We start from the raw sequence: 15,136 nt of genomic DNA on the forward strand, positions 1-15,136 counted from the left end.
GTTCATCTCTGTCTCTCTCCCATCTCCAGGACATCCATCCGTACTTGGTACGCACTTGTGATGTCACGGAGTGAGCACTTCACGGAGCCCTTCGCGCGACCGCCTTATCGCGAAGCGCCAACCGATGTTCAGTGGTGTGCGCATGTACTACACCTTTAAAATACCGCCAAAGGCGTCCACAAACCGTGCCCGGTGGTGTGGCCAGCTCATAGCTGGAAGCCCGGGTGCGCCTAATCGTATCGGTTAACCGACCGACCGGCCGGCCTGCCGGCTGGCAGCCTCCTCCGGGACCATTTAGTGGCCAGGAAGCACGGGATCAAAGAAAGCACTTAAGTTATTAAAATTATTATCAACGTCCCATAATCTGTTGTGCGCGGTAGGCTTCCAGCGTTTACCACGCTGCACACACACACACACAGAGCGTGTGCAGCACAAAGGGCCGAAAGGTGGTGGCGGTGGTTGCTGGTAGAGGCGCTCGCACTATCAGCAGCGAGCGGCGCGTTGTCTCGCGCATTTCTGTGCCGCGATCGCGAACCGCCTTCCCGTTCGACCCGTTCGAGCGATCCCCCCCACCCCATCCCCGTTTTGGTGGTTTTTGCAACTCGTTTTACAAGCTTCCCCCTCCCACCTAGCAGTGTCCGCCCCACTCGGCGTGCGCGCGCGTCGCCCGCAGTCCTGTTTGCCTTTTTGGATCGCGCTCCTCCTCGCAATCGAACCGAGAGACAGGGGCCGGGGTGGGGTGGTGCCAAGATTTATTTTTACGCCGTTCTTCTCCTTCTCGCTACGCTTCTACGGCGCCCCCCCTCTTTATCCCCTTTACCCGCTTTCCTTGCCGGGCCGCTTTTCAGTTTTTGATTTTCTGTATCGTTATCCTTTCTCCGCCCGCGTAACGCCCGAAGTCACCGGGACGAAGTCTGGGCCGGGGGCCCTCCAGTGTGTGCTCGCGGGCTCGAGGAGTTTGTTGTCGGCGCGCTGGTGCGGCGCGTGCATGTATGAGCGCCCGCGCTAATATCTAGTTTTTTGCGATCCAATTAAAATCCTTCACAAGGTTTCCGTTCCGCTCCGTTCCGTTCGCGCTTCCTTCTGTCGCGTTTGCCAGGTGCGGCACAAACGCGGCAAGTAGCGCGCCGGTCTTTCTCCGGACACCAGCGCCAGCGGCCCCTGTTGCCTTGCACTGAGCGGCGGGACGTTTTGCAAAGGGAATGGCCGCGGCGACAACGGATGATGACGACGACGACAACTGGTCGCCCTTCGAGGGCTACCGCAGCTATGCGGCTAACCAAATATGGACTCAGCGTGATCCAGCCACTGGTGCCGCCGCTGCCGCGGAACATAGATAAGCCTGAGATAGGTCCGTCGATGGGTTGCTGGGACCCAGGTATCAATTAAACATCTCAGACTCTTCGAGTAAATTAGATGAACGTGCGCGAATTACTCACTCCGCGCAGGTTCCGGATGGGATGGGAAACCATTTTATTGTCGTTTTTTTTTATATGTTTTGAAAACTACCCTCGACAGGGATGAGGGATGAGAAGCAACACCGGGGGGGGGGGGGGGGGGGGGGGGAGTCTCAGGAATGTGTTATTAATTATTTGATTTATCGAAAATTTTATTTGCGTCGCATCGCGGCCCATAAATGGGTGGCGAGCGAGCGTTGCTGGAATGGAATCATTATGTTGTGTTCCGGTTGTTTGCGCGGCATGGCATCTGTTACAGGTGCTACTCGGGACAACAAGCCGAGAAGCCGCAAAAAGAGAACACCGCGTGGAGACGCATCTTAATCCTTTCTACTTGCTCCTCGCCAGTACTTCTCCTCCATGCGGTAAAGGCGCAATGGCGCGGTGAAGGTGTTAATTTGTTGCTTTTTAATCAGCCCATCGGGTCCCCTTTTTTGGAGGGTGTCGCATTTTCGGGAATTTCCCCCTCGCCCTCCCGCCAGTTTCACCTTCAGCACATTGTTGTCAGCCCCAAACGGTACCGGTCTCGAGACTTTCTCGCCGTCGGCCTTACTGGTTTATTCATGTGGACCGTAATGTGACGCGCGCCCGCGGCCGACGCACTTGTTCCCGTTTTCCCGCAAAAAACAAAACAAAAAAAAAACAATGTGACGATCCCATAATTTCCGTTTAGCTAATGAAATGTCAAACGGTCGCACTTCGTTGTAAAACGTTAAAGCGCTTGGGGTCGCTCCCCAAATTCCGGCCAAATGGAGAAAGTCCAAATTGCAATTTTAAAGTTGGTACTGGCGTTAGTGGCTGCAAGTAATGATGCCACCGGACTCGCTTTCCGGGATGCAGCATCAACAACGGATTGTTGATGTGAATGATGTTATGCGCAACATTAGCACCATTCGGGTGTTTGTTTGCTGACTGTAGCGAGACATTTAACCGTAACGTTATGTTGCATTCAGCGAACCACGTCTCGGATTGTATGATAATGTACGGGAAGCAGCATCTAGTCCCCTTTGCTAGCGAAGGGAAGTGACACCGCCATGACATGGTTTTTGATTTCTGGGCAGTCAGCCACGAATGATGTTCAACCTTTTCCGTCTCTGTTATGCCTTTCGCTTCCCAAACGCCGCCCTGTTCTGCCGTCATCGGACCAAGACGCTCGATCAATCAATCACCGGATCGATCCGATCCGATCCCAGCCGATGGTAGGCCACCGCCGGATGGCACCGGAAATACGGACTATTGACGCGGGCGGGTCCGCGTCCGTATCCCGCTGCGTTTTCGGGTTCTCCCGAGCGTTTCCAAGATGTACGACGACGAGAACGCGACAACGTTGGTTAGAGACGCCGTCGGCCACGCCGCGGACCGCTGCCAAAAATTACATCGAACCCATCCCCTTCTGCCCGACGTCGACGGCGTGCCGATCGGGGCGGGGATCGGCCAAAGGGGGGTTTTGACGAAAGATCAAAGATCGAGTGAAGAGAATTTGTCAGCCGGTCGCCGGTACCTAGGGCGCGCGCGCGCACGTGGGTGTAAATTGCTCGGGACCTGCAGGAGGTGCCCAACCGAGCGGTGCATGTCTGGAGTGTATCGCTCGGTGTGAAGGGGTGCGAGCGAGCGAGCGAGCGAGCACCCGCACCCCACGGATCAAACCTGTAATCAAACGTCACGCCAGAACGTGGCGACGACACACGCTGGCCTCCGGCCGCGCCGGAACCACATCGACATCGCCGAAGATGTTGATGATGGTGATGGTGATGAGGATCGTGATGATGATGATGATGATGGCGAGGATGATGAGAGGTGATCTTGTCGATCGAAGATCGTCTTCGTTTAACTGAAAACACACACAGACCGTCGCCTCTTTTGCGTTCGCTCTGCCGTGGTTCTTGTTTGCTTGTCGATGCGCCCGGAGTGCGCCTGGCGTGCGCGAGGTGAGATTGTCGCGCCTGAACCTGCGCCTGCCCACCGACAGACAGCGACGGAGAGCCAGCAACAGGGACCGGGGCTTGACGTGGTAAGGGCGCGAGCCTTTCCAAATTATACAAATTATCTTTTATAAGATTGAATGTTTGTTTTCGCGGCAGAGTCCACCGGTAACGCGAGGCGATGCGAGGCGAGCATATCATGTGGAGCTGGCTGGCACCAGCAGCATCATCATGTGAGGGGTATGCGTATGATGTCACATGATTATCGCGACCAAGCACTCTTGGTCTCTCTCTCTCTCTATCTCTCTCTTTTTCCATTTTTGACTCCATTTTCAAGCGGAAGAAAATTTGCGAGACAGGATAGACCAGGTGAGAGTACGGGGGTGAAGGGGATGCGCATTTGGATGCAAATTACAGCCCACGGTTTAAGGTCTTAATTTGAGACGTTGGGTACGCAGAGGAACAAAAAAAACCACCAGCACTCTTTGCCAGCCGCGTGCCGACGAGAACGCGAGACGAACGGCCCGTAATTGAGCTAATTCTGATTAACATTGTTGTGCTCGTGACATGCCCGACGTCTAGGAGAGTTCTAGGATCGCTTCGTCTCGTCCTGTACCTTTCGGTGAGTGAGATCGATCGGTCGAACGCTCGATCCGATCGATGCAAATGCGCTCTAACGGCAGGCGAAGGTCGGCTTTGAGAGGAAAAGCCTCGCCGTCCATGGAGACCTCAACGACGGTTGGCGGACGGCCAACTCCGACGGCTCTACAGTGTATGGCCGCTAAGCTAAGCGTATTCATCAAACAACCACTGGAAGGTGGAAGCGGAAGTTGATAGACGATCAGCGATCGCACACCCCTCGGTTCCATCCCCTCATTTACACACACACACACACACACACACCCTCTCCCTTTGGTACACCGCTGACGTTAGTCGCGCGTGCATATCCGTTATTCTAGCGGATGGGGTTGGAGTTTTCATCATTCACACAAAAAGCAGAATTTTATTGCACTCACTTGTAATGATTGTAGCCGGTGTCACGCTCGCCATCAGAGTCCATCTTGACTGGCCGAGACCTAGTAGTCGATCCGCAATATCTCAGTGACTCCGGTGCCGGAGACGGGATTACTGGCGATCACTAATTAACCTTCGCACAAATTATCTCGAGAATTTTGCACACAAAAAACTACACTTTCCACGATTGCGTCTTGGGTTTCACCTTCGCCTTTGCTTGGGATTCGGCTGTTTATTGCACCTCCAACAACCACCACGACGCACGACCGATCACCAATGCTTCTTGTTACTTGTTTTGCGCACTAAAATAGCACTTTGGGGTCGGGAACGCCTCTCCGGTGTCCGGAGACCCAACTAAACGCAGACAGCAATTTTGATTATTAGGCTTCGTTTCGCCAGATTTCGGGCTTACGGCGTTCTGTTTTCGCGTGCGAGCGGCGAGCGCACCGGAAGTGCTAGCTCCCGGGGGGTTTGTTGCTTTAGTAGTAGAACACCATCGCGCTAAGTACACTTCAACAGCTTTCAGGATTCCAAATCATCACACGCAAACAAATCACAAACACACTCCGGGGGATCTCGCTATGCACTCTCGATAGGAATCACACTACTCCGGGTCCGTTGAAACATCCGCGCCGTTCGCCGGTCCGGTAGCTTTTGAAACTCACGCGCACGCTTAGCTGAACGCACGCTTAACTGCTGTACGCGCTGAATCAATCAGCTGAACGCGCGCTGAATGCGAGCTGAATTGATAAGTTCCCAGTTTTAGAGGGGGAAACAGTAAAAAAAATATGTGTTCGATTTTTTTTAATACTTATTTCTTATCGACATATATGCTTAAATAATTTGTTTTGTAATTTTCAAAGAATTTTTAAACCCGTTTTTTTCTGCATTGAACAAAAATTTCAAGATGTCATCTGTTGAAAAAGTAGAATGTGATGTATTGGAGTTGGAGCTTGATGGCTTATTCATTTTATTTCTCTTATTAATTTTATATCACGACTTATATGTTCTAATATGCCCAACCTATTTGGAGATTCTATCCTAACACTATGGTTGTTTCTAATTCTAATGGTAAAAATGGCAAAATGCGTTAAATCCTGCTGCAGCTGAAGAACGTGGTCGTAGGGTGTGCCATCTAAACCTATTTAAATGTTGAATAACTCTGTCATTTTTCGGCCGATTTAATCAAATCGGCTAGATTCTGAAACGTTAGTTTATGCCGTTTTAGTAATAAATCTATTCACACCAAACAAGCGGGCTGAAATTGTAGCGCTGTACGTCGAAAAAAATCGTTCATTTGTGAAAACTGACAATTTGAATAAGAACTGTGGGCGCCTGATTTACTTCTGTGTTGCTATTCGAAGAGTAAGGTGTATGCCAGCAAAGCAAATACTATTGATAAACTAAGAGCTATTATCAGAGCGCTAATTATTGCTATTACATGCATGCTATCTAATGCCTACAAAAAAGCCACCTTTTGTGCGTCTGAGTGAGGCGGTCATTGGATCGATATTATATTGTGCATGAAAGGGTATTGCATAACCTAAATAAATATTGTTCATTTTGCAAAATCGACCGATAAATGGCGGAATTATACAGCAATTAATTAGGTCATGTTTAGATGGCCCACCCTGTATGTGAGCTATGGTGCTCATCTTACCATTGTTTCACAGGATGCTGTGCAGCCACCAGTTAATCTGTTTCATGCCCAACTTTTACTTCGCCAGATTGTTGAGAATCCAATCGATGTACTCTGAGATTCTTGTTGAAATACCAGGCGCTGCTGCAGTGCCGCATTTCGGTCCATAGCTAACAACACCGACCACGTAGCAAAGCTCATTGTTCCACTCCATCATTGGTGCCCCAGAATCGCCACTGCAAACATCCTCGTCTCCCACACCTTTAGTGCAGAGCTGCGTGGGCTCTAGCGAACCACTTCTAATCACCCCTCGTAGTTCTCTAGCACAAACATTGGGCGCTACAGCGTCCAAACCTACGACACGCTTAACGTTACTTAGCTCCAAAGATCCGTCTTCGAATGGAAAAAGATGGAAAAGTGAGTTAGTATATTGATGCGAATATTGTGTAGCAAAACTAGCGATCATCACACCTATTTTTGTTATACCCCAGCCGTAGGAGATGACCTGCGGTTGCAGTCTTTCATCGTAGGTATGATTCAACGGAAGGCAGATTGGTTGAATAAAGTCCGTCTCTTCCACGGCTTGATTCATGCGTATGAGCGCTATGTCGTTTAGCACCGTATGCGGATTGTATTGTGGGTGAGTTATAATCTTAACGGCGCTACGCTCTACACACGGACCGTCTTCTAAACACGTCTTTAGCTGTTCCAAATCGTATAAACCGAGATACATCTTGATGCTGCTGTATCCTCTAAGAAAGTCAAACGCCAAATTTATCAGTTACCGTTCAGCTAAATAGGTGAAATCCAACGACGTACCTCTGTAATCTCAGTTTATGCACACAGTGTGCCGCCGTTAGAACGTACCACTTGTTGATAAGCGTACCGGTACAGCGACTAGCATTCCTGCTAGGGGCCTCCTGAATTTTCAAAAACACTGCCCACATGTATATGTAATCTTCATCTGTGGTGTTAGATATGATTTTGATCCCTGGGGAACGCTGACCACACCACATTGGAAGGTGTATTCGAATGGTACCAGCTCCTATTTTTTCCGTCATGGTCGGTATTTCGCTGGTAGGGGATGGAGTCACAGACATCACTGGACAGCAAACCTATGCGATAACGATGCAGCAACGATTCAGTCAAGTTAAGATACGTTCATCGACGAGCATGAAGCATACTTACAGTCGCCTTAGGGTCTGCCGCGTTGCTGCCGCAGGCCTTCATGACGGAGTTGAGCAATCGCTCCTGTTCCGGCACTAACGTATCCTGATCGGCCACTGCTGCAATCTCTGGACAAGCTGCTATAGCTACACAGTGTCCTTTTTTACCATTGGATGCGATACATTCCCTATTCGCTGCAACACACACGAAACTGCACCAAAATAGCAGAATGCTCGCGATGGCCATACTGGTTCCGGCTGATCTACACATTGTACGCGAGTCTGAATGACACCGACGTTGAAGTAAACACCAATGTTACCAGGATCACTTCCAAACACCAACTGATGCGCTGTGTTATCAGCAGGCTAGAGGAAGCGCCATTGGTAAAGCGATCACAAACACAGCCATCGCAGACCATTCCACGGTCAATAACGTGATACAGACTGATAGGAGTCGCGAAAGCGAAGCAAGTTCAAAAGTGCGAAAGGATAGTGCGATTGCGTAAGTCGTCATCATAGCATGCATAGCAAAACACACATACAAATCGTAGTCACACGTTATCAATGGGAGTCCCCTTTATTATGCTCTCTTGTCCCTTGGAACTCGTTGGCTTATCTGCTGCAGAATCCAACCAACGTACTGCTGCACGTTGGTCGAGACGGTCGGGAACTCGTTAGAAGTCGTCCCGATGCCGAAGCTCACGATGCCCACCATAAACCAGATCCCATTTTGGCGGTACATCAAGGGAGCACCGGAGTAGCCTGAAAACACATCGTGACCGGTGATGCTGGCAGTGCAGAGGAACAGTTCATTGAGCGTAATATTCAGCCCGGGTAGCGCATAACCAAGGGAGGCCCTGCATCGGTCCAGCGAGATGCGTTCCAGTGTTACCCACTGCTTCCTGTTACTGATCACACCTGAACGGGGAGAAGAAGAGTGTGTGAGGTTTAGCAGACCAAGCAAACGAATCACACAAGCACCAGTGTACCGTCAGCATTCAAACCCCAACCGAAGGAGCTCAGCGTGTGGCCAACCGAGGCAATCTCGTCGTGCTGTTCGCCACTTGGAATGCAGATGGGTCTCGGTGATCCCCGCAAATTCGTGCGGATGGGCGTATTGAGCCGTAATAGTGCTATATCGTACCCTCGCTTGCTGATAGTGTACTGCTCGTGGAGAATGATCTCTCGCACACGCATTCCCACAACGTCGCCTTTGTACTGGCCCTTCTCACTGGACGTTATGTTGTTAGCATTGACAAACACACTAATGCTGGAGCGAGACACACACAGAGAATGGGTTAGCAGCGCCGGCCGGGTAGCCAAGGATCTATAGCCACAGCATCAGTTTACTTACTTCGGCGCATTCCTTACGCAGTGGGCCGCGGTTAGCACATACTCAGCACTAATCAAACTTCCGACGCATCGCCTAGTTCCGTGCCCAAAATGACCGCTGATCGCGATGAACACACCGAAGGATGTTTCGTCGGCGAACGTGATGCTGTGGCCACCGGTCAGTTGTTCCTGGACACAACGTGTTGTGGCACTGACGATAGTAGTGGCGATGGTGGTGGTGGTGGTGGTGGTGATAGAAGTTGATAGGACCGATGGCAGGATGTCTGAAAGAACACAACACAGCTGTTTTAGGTAAAGTAAAGCCGGTGACTACTTGCTCTTCGTAAATGCAGTCGCACGATTTACCTCGGCCTTATCCTCACACGCGTTCAATGCAGCTAGCAGAGTGTTGTACTGTTGCAGCGTAACGTTGGGGTCGTCCAATATTTGCTTAAACCGTGGGCAAGCATCCGATTGAACGCATCGGCCAGCCCTACCGGTGGATGTAGTACACCGTTCAGCGGTCCCAGCGGTCAGTACCAAAGATGTGATAAATACACCGATTCCAAAGCTGATCTTGCTGTCCATGCTTCTACGTTGTATCAGTGCCTGAAAGTGACTGAAACTCCAGTTCAACAGAGACGAGTGCTATCAATACGAACGATTCGTCAGCCAGCTGGCGTGTGGTTTCATGGAGAGATCGGAGATGAAGGAGCGAAAAGGGGATGCAACATACGGATGCTGAGTCACGCTAGCGGGGATTTTATTCTTCCTCAGTTCGGTAGGGTTTACAATTCAATTACAATTGGAAACAATGCATCGTCGTTGTCTTGTGCTTCAGATTTGCAGTGTGCTGAATGTTCAAAATGTCAAGAATCTGTATATCAACATGATGCTCATTCGATTGCATTTGCGATTGTCCACATGGAATGTAACATAAGGGATTTCATACGTGATTTTTCAACAATCGATAACGAACTACCTCACCTCGTTATGTTTCTACTAAATCAATATAAATCAATGGACCGAGCTCTATATATGTCCGACAATATCTTTTCTACGATCCACCTTGCCGAATTGCGACCAATTAATGCATTAATGTAGGGAAAGGCATTGCATGATTTATTTTTGCATGTATATCCATGACTAACCAATCCCACCATGAACCAAACCCCTTTTTGACGATACATCAACGGTGAACCTGAGAATCCTGGAAAAACATTGTGACCAGAGATGGTAATGGTACAGACTTGCTCGCCAAGTCGGTAATGGTACAGACTCAATCTGCATCGACTCGTTGGTAGATTTTAGATCCTCCCTGCATATCGCCAATGAAATCTCCTGGACCTTTACAATCTGCTTACTGTCAGTCGAGATTCCTAATAGCAATCAGAAAACGAATGCTTAATATTCAGGCACTGTTAGACCGGCATACAAATCCGTATTCTGTACCTTCAATATTAGTACCCCAACCGAAGGTTGTTAGCACACGAGAGCTACTTTGGGCAAGTACGTTATAGTGTTGGCCGGCCATCGGAATACAGACAGGTTTTGGAGAGTTTGGCAAACTGAAGTCAACAGCTTCCGGCAGTCGTAGTAATGCGATATCATATTCGTATGTAGTCGCGTTGTACCCTTCGTGGATTATACTGTCGTTGTCGTTCACACTGTATTCATTTCCGTCAGGATTATATTGTTTATATTCAGGAAAAAACTGTTTCTTATTGCTTGTACCAATGTAAGCGATGATACTGCCAAAAATTAACAAAAAGTTAAAACATTACTGTGTCAGTTTTGATAATTAACGTCTTGCCGCTTACTTTGTACAACTCTCCACACAGTGCGCGGCTGTGAGCACATACTCGGAAGTTATCAAGCTACCACCACAGCTCCCCGAAACTTCTTCTTTAGTGTTATAAAATACTATGTACGTGATGAAAGAAGAATCAGACGGATATGTTCCGTTGTGTTTGTTGGCCTCGCCAAGCCGATCTTGGAGACATGCTGGAGCAATATCTTCCTCTGTTTTAATAATGTCCTTCGCTCCGCAGCATACGTTCTGGCGAGGAAGCCACGGAACAATAAGGAACAATGAGGGGCTTATTTAACGACTAATTTTACAAAAGCATAGGTTGCTTACGTTTTCTTGACTTTTGCAGGGCTCGCTTGCAGCTTCATATCTTCGATGTTCTTGTATTGAATGAAAAAGTCGGTGAAAATAGCCCTTCCATGTGATACATGTATCTGATGGAACGCAGGACCCTTCCATTTGGTTACCATTATGACCTGGTAATACACATTCTTGTCCCCACGTGACCGCAGCAAGCACCAAAACTCCAACTATCACATCAAAACTGTGACGCACACTGGTTCTTCTATCTGGCATATCAATCGATCGAGATTAAACGATTAAGTTAAACACATTACTTAGTGGCTGTTTAGAGAGATTTTTTACTATCGATCTGTCTGGTAAACGGTAAATGTAGTCCAGTGTTCGCTATTACGCTATAGCACTGCGAGAACCACTTTTTTAAAGAACGACATCGACTGCACTCAGCACCGAAACTGTAGCTCAAACTGATGGTCCTTCTCATCCCCAAAACCAGGTCGTAACTGAACCTGCATTGAGTGAGGCGTAGAATTTAAGGAAACTGTAGCTGTGCCTGCAATTCTCATCTTATCATAAGCAACTGGGACGACAATGCAAGGAGGAATCGTCGCAAATTGATGATAATTGAAACGACAGACAGCTTCAAACCGTGTGCGTGGCTTTCCCAAATTGGATTTGTTTATTGATTCAATTAACTGGACAATATGAGATTACTGCTGGCGAATGAATTGGTTATATTATGTAGTCATTCTGATATCTCTTCTCTGTTTTTCTCGTTTCCTCATGCTCTTCAATCAACGAGGTGTCGTGAGTGATTCGCCAATGTGTGAAATGGCCTTTTGAAAGAGTTAAATCAGTACAACTTCCTTAACGAACGCGAGTCGCGACGAAAAATCAAGAAGAAAATTATTATCGGATAAGAATGAAAGTGAGGATCTCAACCGATCTCGCGATAAACCTGCAAATAAACTCATCGGTACGCAGTAGAACTACGTCCCATAAAAATAGGCTCAAGATGCTGCAACAAGCAAGCAGATGAATCGATGGTAGCGATTTACATATACCCTGCCCTGACGGTGGTACATTACGCCTTACCAGGCGCCACACTCCGACGCTGCCAAGAGTGAAAGCTGCCTAATGTTCCCCCCAAGCATAAAGCATGTCACTGCCATCGTTGCTGCCGCTGGGTGTTGCCGAGCGGAAAATTGTCCCATCTGAGGCTCCTGCGTACAAAAATCCTGCGCTCAAATGAGCACGACAACGCAAACGAACCCAAGGGTGGCCCATTACGCAAGTGACGGTGCAGACACCGTACAGCCCTCCTTCGGCCGGGACGAGAGGGCTTTGGCACGAAAGTGAAATCCCAAACGTTGTTGCGTGAAGTAGGTTACATTGAATTCTGCAAGATGCTTCAGATACACAAAAAAAACATGTACAAGTCAAACCAAAACCAATTTGATGAAACAGTTTAGCTTTTATAGTTTGCTTTCAGTTAGAAATGAGCCAAAATCAAAATCAACAAAATTCACAATTTTACATTAAAACCGAAAAAAACAGAAAACTTAAGTGATTCCTACTAATCTAATCCAAAGGATATCACAACACTGACGCCAGGAGCACGCCAGTATGTGAAGAATCGACAATCACTGTGAGTTACGAGGACCAAAAGCGAAGGAAAGCTGTTGATAAACAAAATGGAAAAGTGTCCTTGCTCGAGCCCAGTTTTAACTGATTTGTCTTCACTCCTCGTTGCGCATCGATACTCACTGGGCAGGAGACGCGAAAGGCAAATTCGACGGCATTGGTTAAGGCGAACCGGTTTAACCAACCGCTCACCACCCCCCGGTGGGTACGAAATGGATGGTTTCGATGGAAGATTGCTGCCAAGCTAGCAGCAGCACGACGGCAGAGATCCTGGGAATGGCTCCAATTACGATCGCGAATAATTGCCACAGAAAAAACCAACATCCTGGCCCAACTGGTCCTGGTCCACAGTCCGTGGAGTCATGCGGTGTCCTAGACGCTCGACCTCGCCTGGCTAGCTAGCTTACTCCCTGGCGGGGCGGAGTATACGAATCGCGAGCACAATACAAATCAAATCAACATCGATTCATCCGCGCATGCATATCGGTCCAACAGGGGCGACCAGCGACAACTGACGTTGTCGTTGCTCACAAGAAGCCGACGGAAGAGGTTCCAAGGAACAAGTTCTCACGGCAGCCTGTGTGGTGTACACAGGACTCGTCTCGTCAGCCAGGACCGTCCTAATCGACAGCGGCTTCTTCCTGTGTGGCCTCACCACCGACATCATCGTCCGGATCAACGCTACACGCTTCTCGTGACCCCACTTCAAAGACCGCGAGAGTGTCCTGGAGTGTATTAATCTTTGCATTTCGTTGCACACGATTGTGCGTGTGCTTGTGTATGTGTGTGCGAATGTGCATTGAAGACCGTGGACCACCCGAAACGCACCGGAGGAGGCACACGCGGGCACTGCGTTCCTTGCGCCACGTCTTCATCTTCGTCCGTCGATCGATCGTCTGTCGTTCCTCGTACTCGCGGATGTCCCACCGGGCGATACCGCTGTGCCGGCCGTGTCTCGCGCGATTTCAAATAGGGGAAATCGAGCCGATCGACTCGACTCTCGGCGACCTCTCGAGTGCGCCCTCGAGGTTCCCGAGGCCGCGCGAATCATCATCCTTTCGACTGCGAGTTCGAAGCCCACAGCGGGAAATCACGGAAAGCATACTCTACCTGCCTGCCTGCCTGCCGTCTTGGACAACATCGCGAATCGATCGAAGGAACGACGCAGCAACGGTGAACTATCGACTGCAACGACAGCCTTCCAACGTCGATGGGAAAAGTCATCCAAGACGGCGACGACGAGAACGACGACGGGGGTTTGTATGGAAATCCATGTGTGGTAAGCGCCGCTACCGGTGGCCCGGTTTGAGGCGTGAAACATGAGACGCTCCTGACGGTCGCGAAGCGTCACGTTTGTCGATCGGTTTTTAGGACTTTCGGGGGTTCCATCCTAAGGTTGCTGGGTGGACAGCGTGGTTTTGTGGTGAATAGAGAGAGAGAGAGAAAGAAAGAGGGCCGGCAAGAGGCCGCGGCAACCATCATTGACAAGAACAGGGGGGTTTGTACACCAGCTGGACAAAGCGGTAGCGCAGGATGTCGAAGTGTTTCTTCAGCCCTAGGGGCGTGCTGTTGATGTTTGATGAGGACACACAATGGCGAGGAGTCAGTTTCAAAATTTGATGAAAAAGAGGACCTCAAAGGACCTCCTCGAGACCTACGCAATTTGGGAAGGTCGTTCCCAAGTGGCTTTTAATTCGACGCTTCCGGACTGGTGACCCACAGACCCCGAGCTACCCCGGAATCTTAAAATTCGACCAATAAACTTCTCGTTAATTGAGAACCGTTCCGGTGCGTTCCGGTGTGGATCTCGGTCGCATTCCATCACACTGTGACTCCCGGGATGGGATGGACCCCATAAAACGGCCACGAGGGAAACGTTCGTTCCGCTGGCCATCCCGGCACGATGCGAGACCGTTCTCCAGACTCCAGGTCCGAACACGTTGCGCCCTGGATTTCACAGAAACCGACTGGAGGTACGAAAAAGACACGGACCCATCTTTCTTTCTTCCGATTCCTACCAGTTTGCTAGGCCGGCTGGCTGAACCGGAATGGCATAATTCCGGAACATCACGCATCGCGAATGCCGATCACGTGCTGCCGGTGGAGAGGGATCGGGGTCTTATTGACCGCCACGATCGATGGTTCGCGGCAAAAGAGGAAAAAAAACCGAACGGACCGCGAACATGGACACTCACTCATTGGGAATTTGGTCGCGCCAACCCCTCGGAGTGATGATTAATCGGTGCCGGCCGCATGTCTGTATAAGTGCCGGTCGCCATGGTCAGCGCTAAGATGATTAACGCCTCGCCAGCCAGCCGCTGATCCAGCCGCGATTAATAAGGACACATTGCGCACGTCAGCTATCGGCGGTGCTACGTGAAGATGGTAGACGGTTTGTGAACGTGGCAAGAAGGAGAGATCACGCAGCACGCCGCACGCCGCCCGCAGGACGCGTTGGTATTTAGACGTCATTACAGCGGAAACTCGCGGGACCTGCGGTGATGCCATGCCAATAGGCCATCTTCATATTTAGCAGGAGCAGCCTAATTGGACCCAGTCTTATGATGTGTGCTGGAGTACACCGGTAGCAACATTTATCCTTCCGGTTGATTCAGATAAACGACCAAAGTGTTCGGTTTACAGGCACTTTTCCGATGAGTTGCATGTTTAGTATAAACTCACTGAAAGAGCCATTAATCTGAGCTGCTATTTGCGAAAAAATCAAAGTAACCATTACTGACTCCTCTTCAATGGTAGGAGCTTCGACTGTATCCTCGTTAATCAATCTTCGTGCCTTATTCCTATAGATAGCTTCTTGATTATAGACAAGCTCCGAGGTTTTCTGTATGAAC

The 15,136-nt window shown here is 49.5% G+C and overlaps 2 protein-coding genes across 2 annotated transcripts in view; both read right to left on the bottom strand.

Annotated features, from left to right (window-relative positions):
• LOC125957467 (putative transcription factor SOX-15) overlaps window positions 1-4,831 on the bottom strand; it is a 48,823-nt gene extending 43,992 nt beyond the window's left edge. Inside the window, exon 1 of the mRNA XM_049690188.1 lies at window positions 4,396-4,831. Within this exon, the coding sequence (XP_049546145.1) occupies window positions 4,396-4,439 (44 nt within the window). The 5' untranslated portion in view covers window positions 4,440-4,831. The remainder of the gene's footprint in view (window positions 1-4,395) is intronic.
• A 507-nt stretch (window positions 4,832-5,338) lies between these two features.
• On the bottom strand, window positions 5,339-9,124 carry LOC125958086 (uncharacterized). Its single transcript, XM_049691208.1, has 8 exons — window positions 8,897-9,124; window positions 8,553-8,833; window positions 8,188-8,468; window positions 7,803-8,116; window positions 7,221-7,505; window positions 6,852-7,147; window positions 6,504-6,784; window positions 5,339-6,425 (listed from the first exon to the last, which is right to left on the bottom strand). Exons 1-8 carry the CDS (start codon window positions 9,116-9,118, stop codon window positions 6,109-6,111), a joined length of 2,277 nt encoding a protein of 758 aa, XP_049547165.1. The 5' UTR covers window positions 9,119-9,124; the 3' UTR covers window positions 5,339-6,108.
• Between the last annotated feature and the right edge of the window lie 6,012 nt (window positions 9,125-15,136).

The sequence above is a fragment of the Anopheles darlingi genome, chromosome 3, assembly GCF_943734745.1.
Source record: "Anopheles darlingi chromosome 3, idAnoDarlMG_H_01, whole genome shotgun sequence".
NCBI classification, from domain to species: Eukaryota; Metazoa; Arthropoda; class Insecta; order Diptera; family Culicidae; genus Anopheles; species Anopheles darlingi.